At 39.8% G+C, this 13,957-nt stretch overlaps 1 protein-coding gene across 1 annotated transcript in view; it reads right to left on the reverse strand.

Moving 5' to 3' along the window:
* Window positions 1-1,899: 1,899 nt before the first annotated feature.
* SLCO4C1 (solute carrier organic anion transporter family member 4C1) overlaps window positions 1,900-13,957 on the reverse strand; it is a 50,059-nt gene continuing 38,001 nt past the window's right edge. Inside the window, exons 7-13 of the mRNA XM_004586289.2 lie at window positions 12,714-12,858; window positions 12,187-12,382; window positions 9,097-9,250; window positions 6,945-7,135; window positions 5,330-5,394; window positions 3,740-3,877; window positions 1,900-2,039 (exon numbers count right to left, since the gene is read on the reverse strand). Of these exons, the coding sequence (XP_004586346.2) occupies window positions 1,900-2,039; window positions 3,740-3,877; window positions 5,330-5,394; window positions 6,945-7,135; window positions 9,097-9,250; window positions 12,187-12,382; window positions 12,714-12,858 (1,029 nt within the window). The remainder of the gene's footprint in view (window positions 2,040-3,739; window positions 3,878-5,329; window positions 5,395-6,944; window positions 7,136-9,096; window positions 9,251-12,186; window positions 12,383-12,713; window positions 12,859-13,957) is intronic.

Below are 13,957 nucleotides of genomic sequence, written 5' to 3' on the forward strand. Positions count from 1 at the left end.
TCTTGATAACTAAGAAACTGTGAATATCAACCATGTAGTACCCTGTTTATTACATCATTTCTGTGTATGAACTGTTTGGCTCTTCTGTAGATGAGCTACTTCTGTGTCCTCACTTGCAACAAAGGGCTACAAGCCTTCCATCAGTGCATTCCTTTGGATTGGCCATTAACCAACAGCCATGAGATCCCTCCATTTAATTCCCTTCTGCCATGTCCAGAACAGAAAAGCGTCCACTTCCACCAAGAGGAACAGGCATTGGAAATGTGCCCAGCTGGGTGAGGAGGAGGCTCTCAATCAAGGTGTCATGTATTTATATTCCCGTCCATCCTTTGGTTGCTGGATTCCTTTCTTCCCAAATACTTCCATTGTATACGGTGTTGCTCTTCGATGCTCTGTGTGCCATAAGCATGTCAGCCTCTCTCATTTCTAACTTGTTTCTATCTTCTAATATAAAAATGTGCTTTCTTGACAAGCTCCTAACTCATCACATCCCCTCAAATTTCAGTTTGCAAGTGCAACTTGGATCCTTGACCCTTCACCGGCCAAGGATCATCCCCTGAGTGATTGCTTAAATTCTGCAGCTCTGTAGCGCTTCAAACGCTGGTCGCCCACCACATCTTTACTCTCAGTTTGTGTTCTGGTTCCACTGCATCTAAAGTATCACTTAAAACAAAACTAGCCCAGGAGGAACCTGACATCTCACCATTAAGCAACACTTACCAAATGCAGTCATTTCTGACTTTGAATGTTAACACAAATCGGGAAAATTCTAAATGTGGGTAGAAGTTACTTGTGTTGGTATTCACTGACTCGCTTCCTCTCTGTTCTGACCTGGATTAGCAGAGGAATGCAACAGTGTTTTCAGCTTTGTGAAATATTTCAAGTTTCCATTAAGGAATAGGGTTTAATTTTTCCATCAAATCGTAACACACACACTGCATGAGTAAGCCAAAACCCTATTTTAGGGACTATGAAGAATGCACTAAATAACAGTTTTCTAACACAAAAAATTAAAGTTCTGAGTGTATATAAATGTAGAACAATAGCTCGTGAAAGAAATCTTTCCATGTCTAATTGGCACTGTTTCTTTATTGTTGATTTCCACTGGAATATACATAATTGAATAATACTACCATAGAATAAGTGTTAAATATTAAAAATTAGCAAGATCAATAAATTACCTCTTGAAATGCTTGAGATAAAGTGAAAGGCTGCATGTGAAAAGCTGATTATTCATTATAGACCAGAACAAAAGATAATTAACATAAATTTAATAGTTCAAAAATTTGCAGTGACAAATAAAGATTTGAACTTCAAAGAGTTCACAGAAAACAGTTAAAAGACATTTATTTTGGTGTAAAAATATTTGGAAGCCCATGCAAACTTTATTCACAGCAATAATTTTCCATGAGCTTTTTTAAGACCCTTGATTATAAAACTGGATTTAAATCCATGGGTCTTTAATAATTCTTAGAAATCACACAAACCTGATTAAAATTCTGGTCTCATACATTTTCAAAATACATCCAAACTCTTGACAACAAAAATTAAAACAAGTTGTAAATTGAACACAGGCATCAGTTAAGTAACTTGTAACTGATTATTGGCTGGCTTGTTAACAATTGTGGGATAAACGAGTAACTCAAGAGAATCAAGGAAGGCGTGTGTGTGTGTGTGTGCGTGTGTGTGTGTGTGTGTGTCTGTGTTTCGAGTCTTGCAGTGGGCTTTGAAGGCACTAGGTTTCCCTTGCAATAAAAACAAAAGTGACTCCCACATATACACAAGACACGTCAATGAATTTGTAGATGTATCTGTCCACTCTGAGTACATAATGCTGCCTGTGCAGTACTGCGGGAAAGGAAGATCAATCTTCCAGCTGTACATGGCTTTCACGTGGCATCACCCTTCATTCTCCGCCACAACAGTGGTCACCACGGTGCTCTGATTCTGAAACAGCACATCCGCACCTGCTGCTGGTGGCTTGTAGAGAAAGATGGCAAGTCCATTGAAGATCATAGTGATGATTTTGCAAGTAACACCTAATTATTCAAGAGAAAACGTACATCAGGCCTTCACGACAAAACCGAGTTAGTTCTCCCTAGAGAAATTCTTCAACAACAGAAACTCATCATTCTATACCAAAGACCTATTTGGGCGCTATAGTTCTACGCTCTAAAACCATGTGCAAACAAGTCAATAAATAGCATTCATTTTCCTTTATTACGTAAAAGTCTATGGTAACAATTATCCTATCCTGTCACAATCATGTGATCTTGTACACAGGATTAAATGATCCATGCTGCAGCTCTAGCTTCAGCACAGCGCATAGCTACTGAAAATCACAGACATAAGTCAGCAATGAAGACAAACAGCTCACAGTGCCCTTGAACTTGAATAAGTTGCAGAATTTTTCCTGTTGCCAACAAACAACAATTCTAGGAATCAAAAGGGTTTGGGGTTTCTTAAAAGGCAAATTCTAGGGAACACATCACATTTAATGCACAGTTTCTCTTAATTATAAACTGAAACTATGAAACATTCCAATTCACAAGCTTTACTGGCTTGTATTTTGAGCTCAACCAAATAAAGAGAAAGTAGTTCTAACCTCAACACTAAGCATTTAATAAGAGCCAGTGAATATGTGAAATGTCTACTTTTTCAGCAGCTGATTGGTTTTATTTTAAAATGTTCTAAAATTTATTTTAAAATGTGTAGTTGATAAACAGGGCTGCTCACTGTTGGGAGCTGCTGGATTCATCGGAGGGTTACTAACAGGTAACTATTCACTGCTCTTGGTTGTTTCGTTGCTTTTGAAGACTTAAGGGTGTGTATGCTTTCTCACACTCAACACAGAGCAGGAAAATGAACAATACATCATTCTTATGGCCAAATACAAACAAAAGCAATTAAGTACATTTTAACTGTAATCACAGAGAATAAAAATGGTTTTTAAAAGCAGCTAAAAGTAATGAGAAGATTAATCATGACTATTCTCCTCCGTGTTTACCCTTTCATTGCTTCTTAAAGTTTATATATTGATTTCCTCAGAGGATATTTTATTACCCTGTCAGCAATTCAGTCAGGGCTTTCATACAGAAAGAGTACTAAGCTTATCTTGATAACTGTGCCAGAATAATAACAATGGAAATGATAGATTGATATCAGAATGATCTGTTTTTAATACTCAGATTTAATTGCTTAGAAGTTTTTCCAAGTTTTTGAAAGTCTGTCTTACAAACCAGATGTGTTACTCCACTTGCTAAATAATTCTTAGCTTACATTTTACATGTAACTAAGACTACACCAACTACAAAAGCAGGAAAGCACTAAATGTCAAGGCTGACCAGCTACACTGCACAAAGGCGTCTCGGCAGGGTTGAGTGCCCACGGCCCTCTCACGCCCACACAAGCTGCGCTTGCAGAAGCCTCACCCCCACAGGACAGCCACTCCAGCAGGTGTCTTAGAACCCTCTTTCAGCGTATAGGTACCCTATCCAGAAACCTGTCTAACATGTAGTACAAGGAAAGCAAAAACTATGCTCTCTTCAGTAGAAGTCTCACCCTTGCAAGCTCGCTTCAAAGCCCCTCAAGCCACAACGGAGGGCTTCTGCATGTGTGTGGACTTCGGGACTGTGCAACAACTTGGATGGAACACTTCAAGCCAAGGAGCTAACAACAAACCTCTGCTCATTGTCGCTGTCGACAGCAGTAGTGCCAGTGCTAAGAAGCTACCACTTACTTATGGCGACTAGCATGTGGGCCATCTTGATGTTATCATAGGTCCAGCAAGCTCCTTTAATGCCACACTCATTAATATCCCAGAGAATACATGTGCTGTCTATTGTCGTGCCAAATATAATTGGTCCAGGAATTGTGCCTAGAAAAATTACAGGTGAACACACATAGGTAAAGATTTCAGCTTACATTTACAGGTTTCTAATGTACATGTCTCTATGTGTATTTTATAAATATAAAAAGGCCCTAATGAATCTATATTCAGGTTAGTCAATTCCTGTATAAGTTACAGAGATGTAGAGGATTACAGATAAAATTTTTAGAAAACCATAGGTAGTTATTATATTCATTAACCATTATTATTACAGTTGAATATTTCTAATTAAATAAAATATTATTTCATAGAAATATATTGAATTATTGACTTGAATTACTGAATTACAATAGCTAATATTTTAAGTCACTGCTTTTATTACATAACAAATGAATATACCTTTGAAATTAGCCACTGCATATTTTAAAAATAAAAATCCACTGTGTCTGCTGAACCAAATCATGCCCTGAACTACTGCATATGTGCCATGTGTAGATGTGTGTGTGTACGTATGCATGCTAACATGCTTGGGTATGCAGCAGTACATCAGACAGATACACACAGGCTTCTGTATGAATACACCCTGAAGAATTACTCCCTTACATGCATGTTAAAAGCAAACATGTATGTTCAAAGCAAACACTATGCCATTATGTAAGAGAATTAAACACTCTCGGTTCTGGTGTGGGGGTTCTGGAACCAGTCCCCTGCAGCTACTGAGAGACAAGCACAGCTAGTGCGCGTCAGGTGTTATGTATCCAAAACTGACTTGAGGAGATATTTCTTAAGGACTTTGGCCACTCCCAGTCTGTTCTCACATGACTTGTCATCGACAGAATCAAAATGACAACGGACTGAGAGAAAAGAATCAACTTGCTGGTTGCATTTCCACCATCAGTTGTGGAAGAACACTGGGCAAAACGCTGTACCTCCCAGGGTCTTAGTTTACGCTTCTGCAAAAATGGGAAAAGCTGAAGGAAGGGCTTTCTAACAGTAAGCTTTTGTCCTTTTAAAAGTTTTTAACAAGTGATGCCCCCCAAAAATATGATTCTATCTTCTTATTATTCCTACATTTAGAACCTTATACAAACCCATAGTATAAATCCTTGTATCCATATATATTTAATTAGTCATAGTATCTAAAATACAGTATGCAGAAATTAACTCATTGAATATCCTGCCAATGCAATAGGGGAATGTCACCAATGGAGATAACAGCAGGGTTGTTTTTAATATTTCTGTAAATATGCTTTTTGAGGTTCTATTTGCAACAGAACAGAAGCAGCAAACACAGACAAAGCAGGTGCCTAGTAAAGTCATCATATTCTTAAATGACACATAAACAATGCTCCATCTCCACCCAGAATAACAGCTTTCTTCAATGAATACTAAATAAGCTTCTACTATGCTTTATATTCTTGGCATACAAATGTAAATTAATAAACCAGCACACTAATCAATCCAGACATCACACCAGTGGATTCATACAAATGAGCATACCCAACAATCGAAGCAACATAAACTGCATTCCCAAGGCTAGTGAGCGCTGCCTTTGATTAACACACCTGGAAATATTAAACAAAGAAAAGACCAAGAAAGGGTAAGCTCATATGTATACCAATTTAATATTTTTACATTAAAGCAAATGTTGTACAAATAACAAATAAAGAGACAGAGATCTTTCATCCACTGCTTCATTCCCACAATGGCCAGGGTGGAGTCAGGCCGACGTCAGAAGCCAGGAGCTTCATCTGGGTCTCCCTCATGGAATGCAGAGGTTTTAGGACTTAAGCCATCCTCCAGTGCTTTCTCACAAGGGAATTAGCAGGAAACCAGATCAGAAACGGAGTGGCCAGGACATGAACCAGCACTCCTGGAGGATGCTGGCAGCACACATGGCAGCTTTCCCCGCTATGTCCCAATACGGGTTCCCACACAAAGACTTTAAGCAATGAAGCATTGCAAAGATGATTGAAACATACGGATAATCAACACAAAATCATGTCAAAACAATCCATCAATCTTCTAAAGCAAACAACTAGTTCAAATAAATTGAAGTTTTAAAAAGCATTTTCTCTCTACCTTCAATTTCCATGAAATGCAAGATTGATAACTTACTGTTGACAGAATCCCTAAACTCCATCAATGTTTGCCACTTAGGATGCCAGCATCCCATGTCACAGGGCTTAGTTTGAGTCCCATTTTTCTCAATGTTTCTGATCCAGCTTGCTGTTAATAGGCTGGGGAGACAACAGGTGAGAGCCCAAGTCTTTGGATTCCTGCCACCCACATGAGAGTCCTGTGTGAATTCTTGGCCACTGGCTTTAGCCTGGTCTCCCTCACTACTGCAGTCTGTGGACAGAGTATCCACACACAATCTAAAGGTGAAAAGGCTAGAGATTCTTAAGAAATATGAATGTGTTTCTTAAAAGCTTGGGGAAAGAGACCTTAAAGCTAAAAAGTTTATTTGAAATCCATGTATAGTTTTTACAAGATAATATTTTCCATGGACTTTTTGAAGAGCCTGCTGATGTGCATAGACATTAAAACAAATTTTTGGCACGAAAATAAACCTGCCTTTTAATTCCACTTTCCGTGGACTTGTGGAAGTCCCCTTGGACACAGAACAGCTGAGGTAAATACATAAGAAATATTTTTGCAGAGCAGTAAGAAGGAAGAACCACTGAAATCAGAAAGCTGGTCACCAGCCAGATGCCAGCTAGCCTCCTATCAGTTAGTATCACGCCCAGGAACAACTGGTACCACAGCCCCTAATGAGTGAGGTAGCATGCAATCATCCTGATGCCGGTATAGATGGAGTGCACTTCAGTTCCATGACACTCCTGGACCACTGAACCTGTCACCAGCTCACAACAGAAGCTTGATGAAAGAGACAGACAAAACAGTACCCAGGATTCGCCAAGTGGGCAATGCAAACAATCTCCACATACGTCATCTCCTTTAAGCCTCACACATCAGGCAGCCTCTCTAACGACACAAGATCAAATCTGCTAAGCACCAAACGAGCTTTCCAGCCCACAGTCAGTGGAAGTCCAAATGGAGCCCGTTCCGCTCCATGTGTCCCTCAGGCATTGTGTCACTGCAAAACACTTACCTCAGGATGGACACAGTTATCGGAGTACCAGCCATAAATGTGAAGACAATCGTCATGAAGAAAACACCCAGGAATACGGGCAAGTTTGCACACTGGCTTTGACACTTTCCAGCTTTTGCCTTAAAGCTAAGGCCTTCTGAATCCGATGTTACTTCTGGTTGCCTTTGGGTACAGGAGCAATTATGATATTCCTGGGAAGCATTAGACATAACATACCTAGTGTTTATTTTGAAAATATCCTGATATTATTGCACATGGGGTGATACGTAGGTACAGCAAACACTATCGCACTGCCAGGGCCCCTAGATAACAAAGAACTCTGAGCACTAACCCCAAAGAAATGAAGCAAGTGGAAACAAACCAGAAAGAAGAAGCACCATGGCCTATGTTTGATTTATTTGGCCATTACTTCAATTTATAATCTATTGCCAGCTCATGACTTTGTAAAGCAGATAAATGGAAACCTAATAGCTACAACATTCTAGACTGTCTTCAATAGATTACAACTGCTCATATAATGTATCATTGCTAACTTTTGTTTCCCCCTACTTTTGGGGGAGGAATTGGCAACCATAGGGACAATCATTATCTTCCCTAGTTTGAAAAACTCACACTGCCATTGTCACAGTAAAAATAGCTAATGTGTCCTAAGACTGTGCAAGAAAAAAATACTATAACTACAATTTGCTGAACATGTTTTAATTGCTTTACTGAAAGCAAACTGTATCCTTTTAAAACTGTGCTGACAGTAACAAAATGATTACTATCTCAGTAAGAGCTATTTTTACAAATAATTATGCATAAACAATTTCCCATTCAAATATACACATATATATTATTTTAATAATGAAAGTTAGGAAATTAACATGATAAAACAACAGGCATTTTTCTCAGTAAGAGAAATAATTCTTAGACTCATTCACATCAACACATTTTCTTCTATATGTGGGAGTTAAAAATGCATAAGCAAAAAAAAAAGTCTGTATCTTTTTGTTGAAAATAAAGTGTTTTCTCAAACTTTAAGTCTTTGACAGATTCTTAAATATTACAAACTGCTAGAGCTTCAATGATTTTGTGACTATTTTTAAATTTATTAAAGTTGGATCACTTTTCATTTGTAACTGTTTAAAGTCCTTGCCTACTTTCCTGCTAAATAATGGGGTTTTTTCCCTTTTTATATTTTGAAAGCTTTTTTTAATGAAGCATTAAATCTTTGAATATTATGCAAATTAAAATAATAAAAAAAACAGAAGTTCATTAGTCTCTAAGAGATAATTATTTCTTCCAATATTTAATATCTCAGCTCTAATTCTGCTACAACTTTCACACTTTTAAGACCTCAACCAATTTGGAACAGGTGGGCAGAGTCTATGCAAAATGGTGCTCTCTTATTGATCCAAGTCCAGAACCCCTTTTGGGTGCCAATTCTAGAAAACAGTCCTGTCTCAGGAAATCTAAATATGCAAATAACACTGCTTAGGCACCTGCACCCATGTGGGAGACCCTGAAGAGGTACCTGGCTCCTGGATTCCACCTGGTCAAGCCCTGGCCATCGCAGAAATTTGGAGAGTGAACCAGCAAATGGAAAACCTTTCTCCCTGTCTCTCCTAACCTTTTCTCTGGAATTCTGTGTTTTAAATCAATAAAATCCATCTTTAAAAACAGAAAAGCAATTAAAGTATTTCCTCTCCTGATGAAACTGCACAACTCCCAAATAAAGAAGAAGCATTGACCCTTAATCTACCTTCCAAAGCCTGGTTTTGCAGTTTGGGTCACTAATTTGAAACAGAAGACAAACATTACTTTCACAAGTGTATAAAGTTGTTTATTTTGTTATTAGAAATACATTTGCTTATAGGAACTATTCTGTGAGAAATAAGCATCTTAACAATCAGTGCACTTTTATCAACTAATTAGGTATAAAAATGACAAGTTAGACCATTGAGGAGTAAAAATAAATGGAAAACGATTTGCTATGTGTAATGGAAGTTATCTCAGCATTTAGTGAAAAAAATCAATTTGGGGAGTGTATCAGTAGCTAGAATTTTCTGCTTTTTGTCTGCTTTGCAAATAGAGTGAGAATGAATACATATTTTTTTTAAATGCAGCAAACACAATGCCTCTTTAAAGCATAAGCAGCACACCCAGTTACCTTTGGTTTCGCTTTTGAAATGGTGTTTACACAACCTGCAAAGCAGGGAGAGAAATACTGGACCCCATCCTCTCCACAGACAGGATAATAGTATGATCGCAGACAGTTGCAGTCGGCGTTGCAAGGGGCGGTCAGGTTCCCCAGCTCTCCAGTCCTGCACACAGGAGAGGAAGGAAGGATTGGGCTAATGACACCATCCCTCTCAGTGCCAGACTATCACTGGCAAGTTGGCCACGTGTTCACTGACACAACACACGGTGACTGAAGGAATAAAAGACATACCAGTCTTGTACATGCACCATCATTTCTTGTTGGAGGAGCTTATTTTCTGCAGACCTGCAACCCCTCCTCAACAAACACACACACATACACACACACACACATGCACAGAGCACACAGCGGCAGCAGCACACTCTGGACTCTGCAACCATGGCAACCAAAACATCTCCAGACATGGCCACATGGGCTTGGGGTGCAGGCAACATTCTAAACCTGGGAGAATCAATGAAACCATAAAACTGCAGCCTTGAGAGGCTAACTTTGCTATGCTTGGCCAAGTGTGATTTCCCTGGTCACCAGATCTGGTGTTGCCTCAGTTGCCTCTTAACAGCAAGCAAGCTCTTTCACATAATGGAGGGTTGCTCTAAAGAAAAGAGGTTTTCCCAATCCCTCATTCACTCATTCCTAAGTCATTCATTTGTGTGCTTTACGTTGGGCAAGTGCTCAGTAGCAGCAACACAAAACTACCTAAAGCTACCTCGGTGCTCAGTGATTTCACAATTGAGCAGCAGAAGTGGTTGCAGCCAAGTAGGCACCCATGTGCTGAGTGTGGCTGCCAATGTGTGCCAAGTGCATTCTGGGGGTTCTGGGAATGCCATCTAACAGTAACCCAAGTGTACAGTCGAGGACCTGGAGCAGTCGCTGCCTGAGTCTTAAACAGGGGGTGGAGTGAGCCGAGCTACTGGGAAAGGGGAAGGCACTTCAGGAATAAGTGCAAGTGTGAGAACCAGTGCACTGCATGAAAACTGCAGATGCTGTCTGCAGAGGAGAGGGACGGAGACCGCAGCTGGAAAATCAGGGCCCAGAATGATTGGCTCTCAGGGGCCTTATTAAAGACAAGGAGTTAGGGACCAGCATCATGCTGCCATCTGAGACAATAGCAGCCCTTATGAGCACTTTTTAACAATTGTCCTGTTTGCAAACACAACCCAAATTCCACTCAAACTGGCCCCTGAACCTAGCCCTGACTTTTTATAGCACCGACACCCTCAGCTTATCAGAGTCTCTCTTCTTTAACCTCCTCTCAAATCTTGACCCCTTAAAACCTCTTGTGTCCTTAAAGGAAATTTAAACCCATTGTACTATTGTGTTGTGAAGCTTTTCTTGAGTCTATCAACTAAAACTGACAAAAAGAAAGAAAAAAAAAACCTTCCTTTTGAATTTCCTACCGCTTCTTATATCTCCTGTTCACTAATGCACTTCTGATTCACTCCTTGAGATTAGAGACTTTGCCACAAGGGTTGGCCAGTAGAAGCAGTCCACAGAGACTGAACAGGTGCAATGGACCATAAGCAAACACTGCTATAGAATGCTCAGCTTCACATAAATCTACAAGCACGACAGGTATGTGAACAGCAGCTACAAATGCAGATCATTGTTACTGGCAAACTGAAGCAAACAAGTCCATTTTATTTGTGTCCCTCCATCATCCACTCCAAATACATGCAAGAACAAAAATGAACGCAGCATGGTGAGCTAGGAAACACACTACTGTGCAATTGTCCTCCTTCCTGGCACCCCTATGCGGCTCAGAAATTCAAAGGAAAACAAATGAGACAAAGCAAGAAAAATTGCCACACCATACCAGCTACTGACAGAAACATGTCTACAGGTCAGAATAAGAAATTATTTCTTTCTCTGCCAAAGACACAAACCTTCCAGTACAGGAGCAATGTTGTGCATTACCTAGGACTGGATTCATTTTCATTTCTCTTCTACTCTGTTTTCAGCTCATGTATTGAACGCATGTTTTCATGGAGAGTCATTTCCATTTATAAAAACATAAATTGGTAGGAACATATAGCAGGCCATTGTCTTTTTTTCCTGTTCCTGGAGCAAGCTATCTGAGACTGAGTGACTGAGAAAGGAGGAAAAAGAGGTGGAGGAGGAAGTGAAGAGGTAGAAGACACGTATTTGGCTAGTGGTTCTGGGAGGTGAGACGTCTGGGAACACGGGGCCAGCACAAGAGAGACCCATGGCAAGGCCCTTCTTGTTGTGTCCTGCTGTTCTGAGGGCATCACATAGGCGACAATGCCAGCTGCAAGATCCTTACAAAATGTCTAAGACACCTGAGGGACCCAACCTCATGACCTCATCTCACACCAGCTACCTCCAGAAGGGCTCAGCATCAGCACGTCCCCTGGAGATAAGCTACACTTCCTAAAATTCTGCCATGCACATTCAAAGCACGGCAGATACAGGGTCCGCAAAGACAGATTTGATCGTATTCATTCTTGCATCTCTATGCTAAGAGCAGTGCCCAGGACAACACTCTCTGGATAAATATTCTCAGCCTTGAAGAAGATGTCAATTACTTAAATCTGAAAAAGCTAACTACGTGTTCTCAAATAACCAGTTCTTCAGAGAAGGTGACAGTTAGGACCTCCACATTACACATCAGACTACATGGCTTTGAACGCAGCTCCAGGTCCTGACTCTAGTTACTGGCTAAAGCAGGCCCTGGAGGGAAGCAGGCGTGGGTTCCAGTAGTTGGGTTCCAGCCACCTGTGTAGGAGACCTGGACTACATTTCCAGGTGTGAGCCTCAGCCCAAGCCTAGCCCAAGGCACTGCAGGCATTTGGGAAGTGAACCAGCAGATGGGAGCTTTGTCAGTCTGCTTGCCTCTGTGTAGTTGTAAGTCATGTACCTGGGCTTCGTCTCTCAGAGATGCTATGAATAAAACTACAAAAAATTGTTTTAATTAAAAAGTGAAAGTGAATTCCTCACCATTTGGGAATGCGTATCTACTTGAGAATGTAGGCATTGTCTATTACTTCGTTATCAACACCAAAAAGCACTGAATACACTTACCCATTATACGTTTCAGACACGCCAGCAAACGGCTGATTTTCACACTTGGCATAAACAAACACGAAACTGAGCACAAGTGCCACTCCAGACGTGGCCAGGGCAAACCTCATTGTATTCTTGCATGTCATTTTGAATTTTGAGACAATGACCCCACCTAAAATCTGACCAAGAGCAGCTCCAGGAATTAAAATGGCCCCTAAAGAGAAAGAAGACAGAGAATCTAAGAAAATGTCCACATTTAATCATTGGCTGGTAACAAGTAGGAAACAACAAAAATGGGCATTAGAACAATTTAAACATACAAAGCTATTCACTCAATACAGACAGAGATGCATACATCAGTTGGCAGTTCAATTAAGGCATTAATTAAATTTAATATTGAACAGTCAGATTGAACAGCCTTATGAACTGGAACAGTCTTTCTTCTCTCAGTCAGGACAATAGATCATCTAACATTATCCTAAAAAAGAATCTAGTATGGCTAAATGAAATCGTTTAATTAAGTTAGAATAAGAAGAATGTTTTACCTCCAAGGGTAGCAGCAAAGCTGGATGTCAATCCAAATTGATTTTCAATAAATTTGGGTAAAAATGTAGCAAATCCAGTGGTAACTAAGGCTTCTGAAGAAGTTGATAGAACTAAACACATAAAGACAGTATTCCTCATCAAATTCTAAAGAAAAAATACAGTTTACCAAATGAATAATTATGATTCCACTACAAAGTGCATCATGAGAACGTTAGCACGATGAAACATTCTGAAATAACATAATATCATGAATTGTAAAGTTCCAGCATTTCCTCTGGCACAAAAATTGAACAATGGATCATGAATAGATTCATTGATACAATGGTGAGAAAATGTGTATGTGACACGTAGGAAACCTGTGAGAGGATTAATCAATATAGTGATCATGCCTTTACCACAGGGGACCAGGGGAAGGAAGCAAAATCCCCTCAGAAAGGTTTCCTTCCTCAGTCTCATTGTGAATCTTCAGGCTGTTTGATATTTTATTTGTGCTTTGAAACCCCATGTCCATGACACAAAGAATTCAAGACTGGGGGCCAGGGATAAGAACAGTCTCTACGAGGCAAGCGAGCAGTATTGTTCCAGGATTAAAGGACTCTGTACTTAAGAACCTCAGATAGGTTTCAAGTTGAAAGAGCTGTAGACATTGATGGATCTCTCAGGATATAATATACTATAGGGAAGAATACAGACACTTACTTTTTAACATACATAGTCATAAAATGAAAAACAAGTTCAAGGATATTCAATGCTGATACCAAAAACCTTCACACAACTGAGCAACACAACACACACACACGAATTACAAAGAGACAGGCTAAGAGATTTCCCAAGTCAGAGCCACATAACCTAAGATTAACAAGGATGACAAATGCAGAAAAAGTACCTGGATGGAGACACGGTAATACCTTAAAATAAGAATTATAGTAACAGTAGAAAATAGTTATCGTCAATGAAAAAAAAGATAACAGATTTCTAAGAACAATTAATGAAATAAGACACTCTGGCAACAAAAGGTGTATTTCTGACACTATAGATAAAGAAAGAAAAAAAGTCCACAAACTTAGAAATAGAGTCAGATCCACACTAACACGGACCTCTTCAACACCAACACAAACCACAGTGGCCACAGACCCCCAGAGGCAAAGGAGAGCATTCCCCAAGTCCTCATCCTTCGGACAGCAAGAGACAAGCAGCAAACATGCCACTGAGGAAGTCAGCTACAAGATGCTACCCCCGGAGG

The sequence above is a fragment of the Ochotona princeps genome, chromosome 28 (genome assembly GCF_030435755.1).
Source record: "Ochotona princeps isolate mOchPri1 chromosome 28, mOchPri1.hap1, whole genome shotgun sequence".
Classification (NCBI taxonomy): Eukaryota; Metazoa; Chordata; class Mammalia; order Lagomorpha; family Ochotonidae; genus Ochotona; species Ochotona princeps.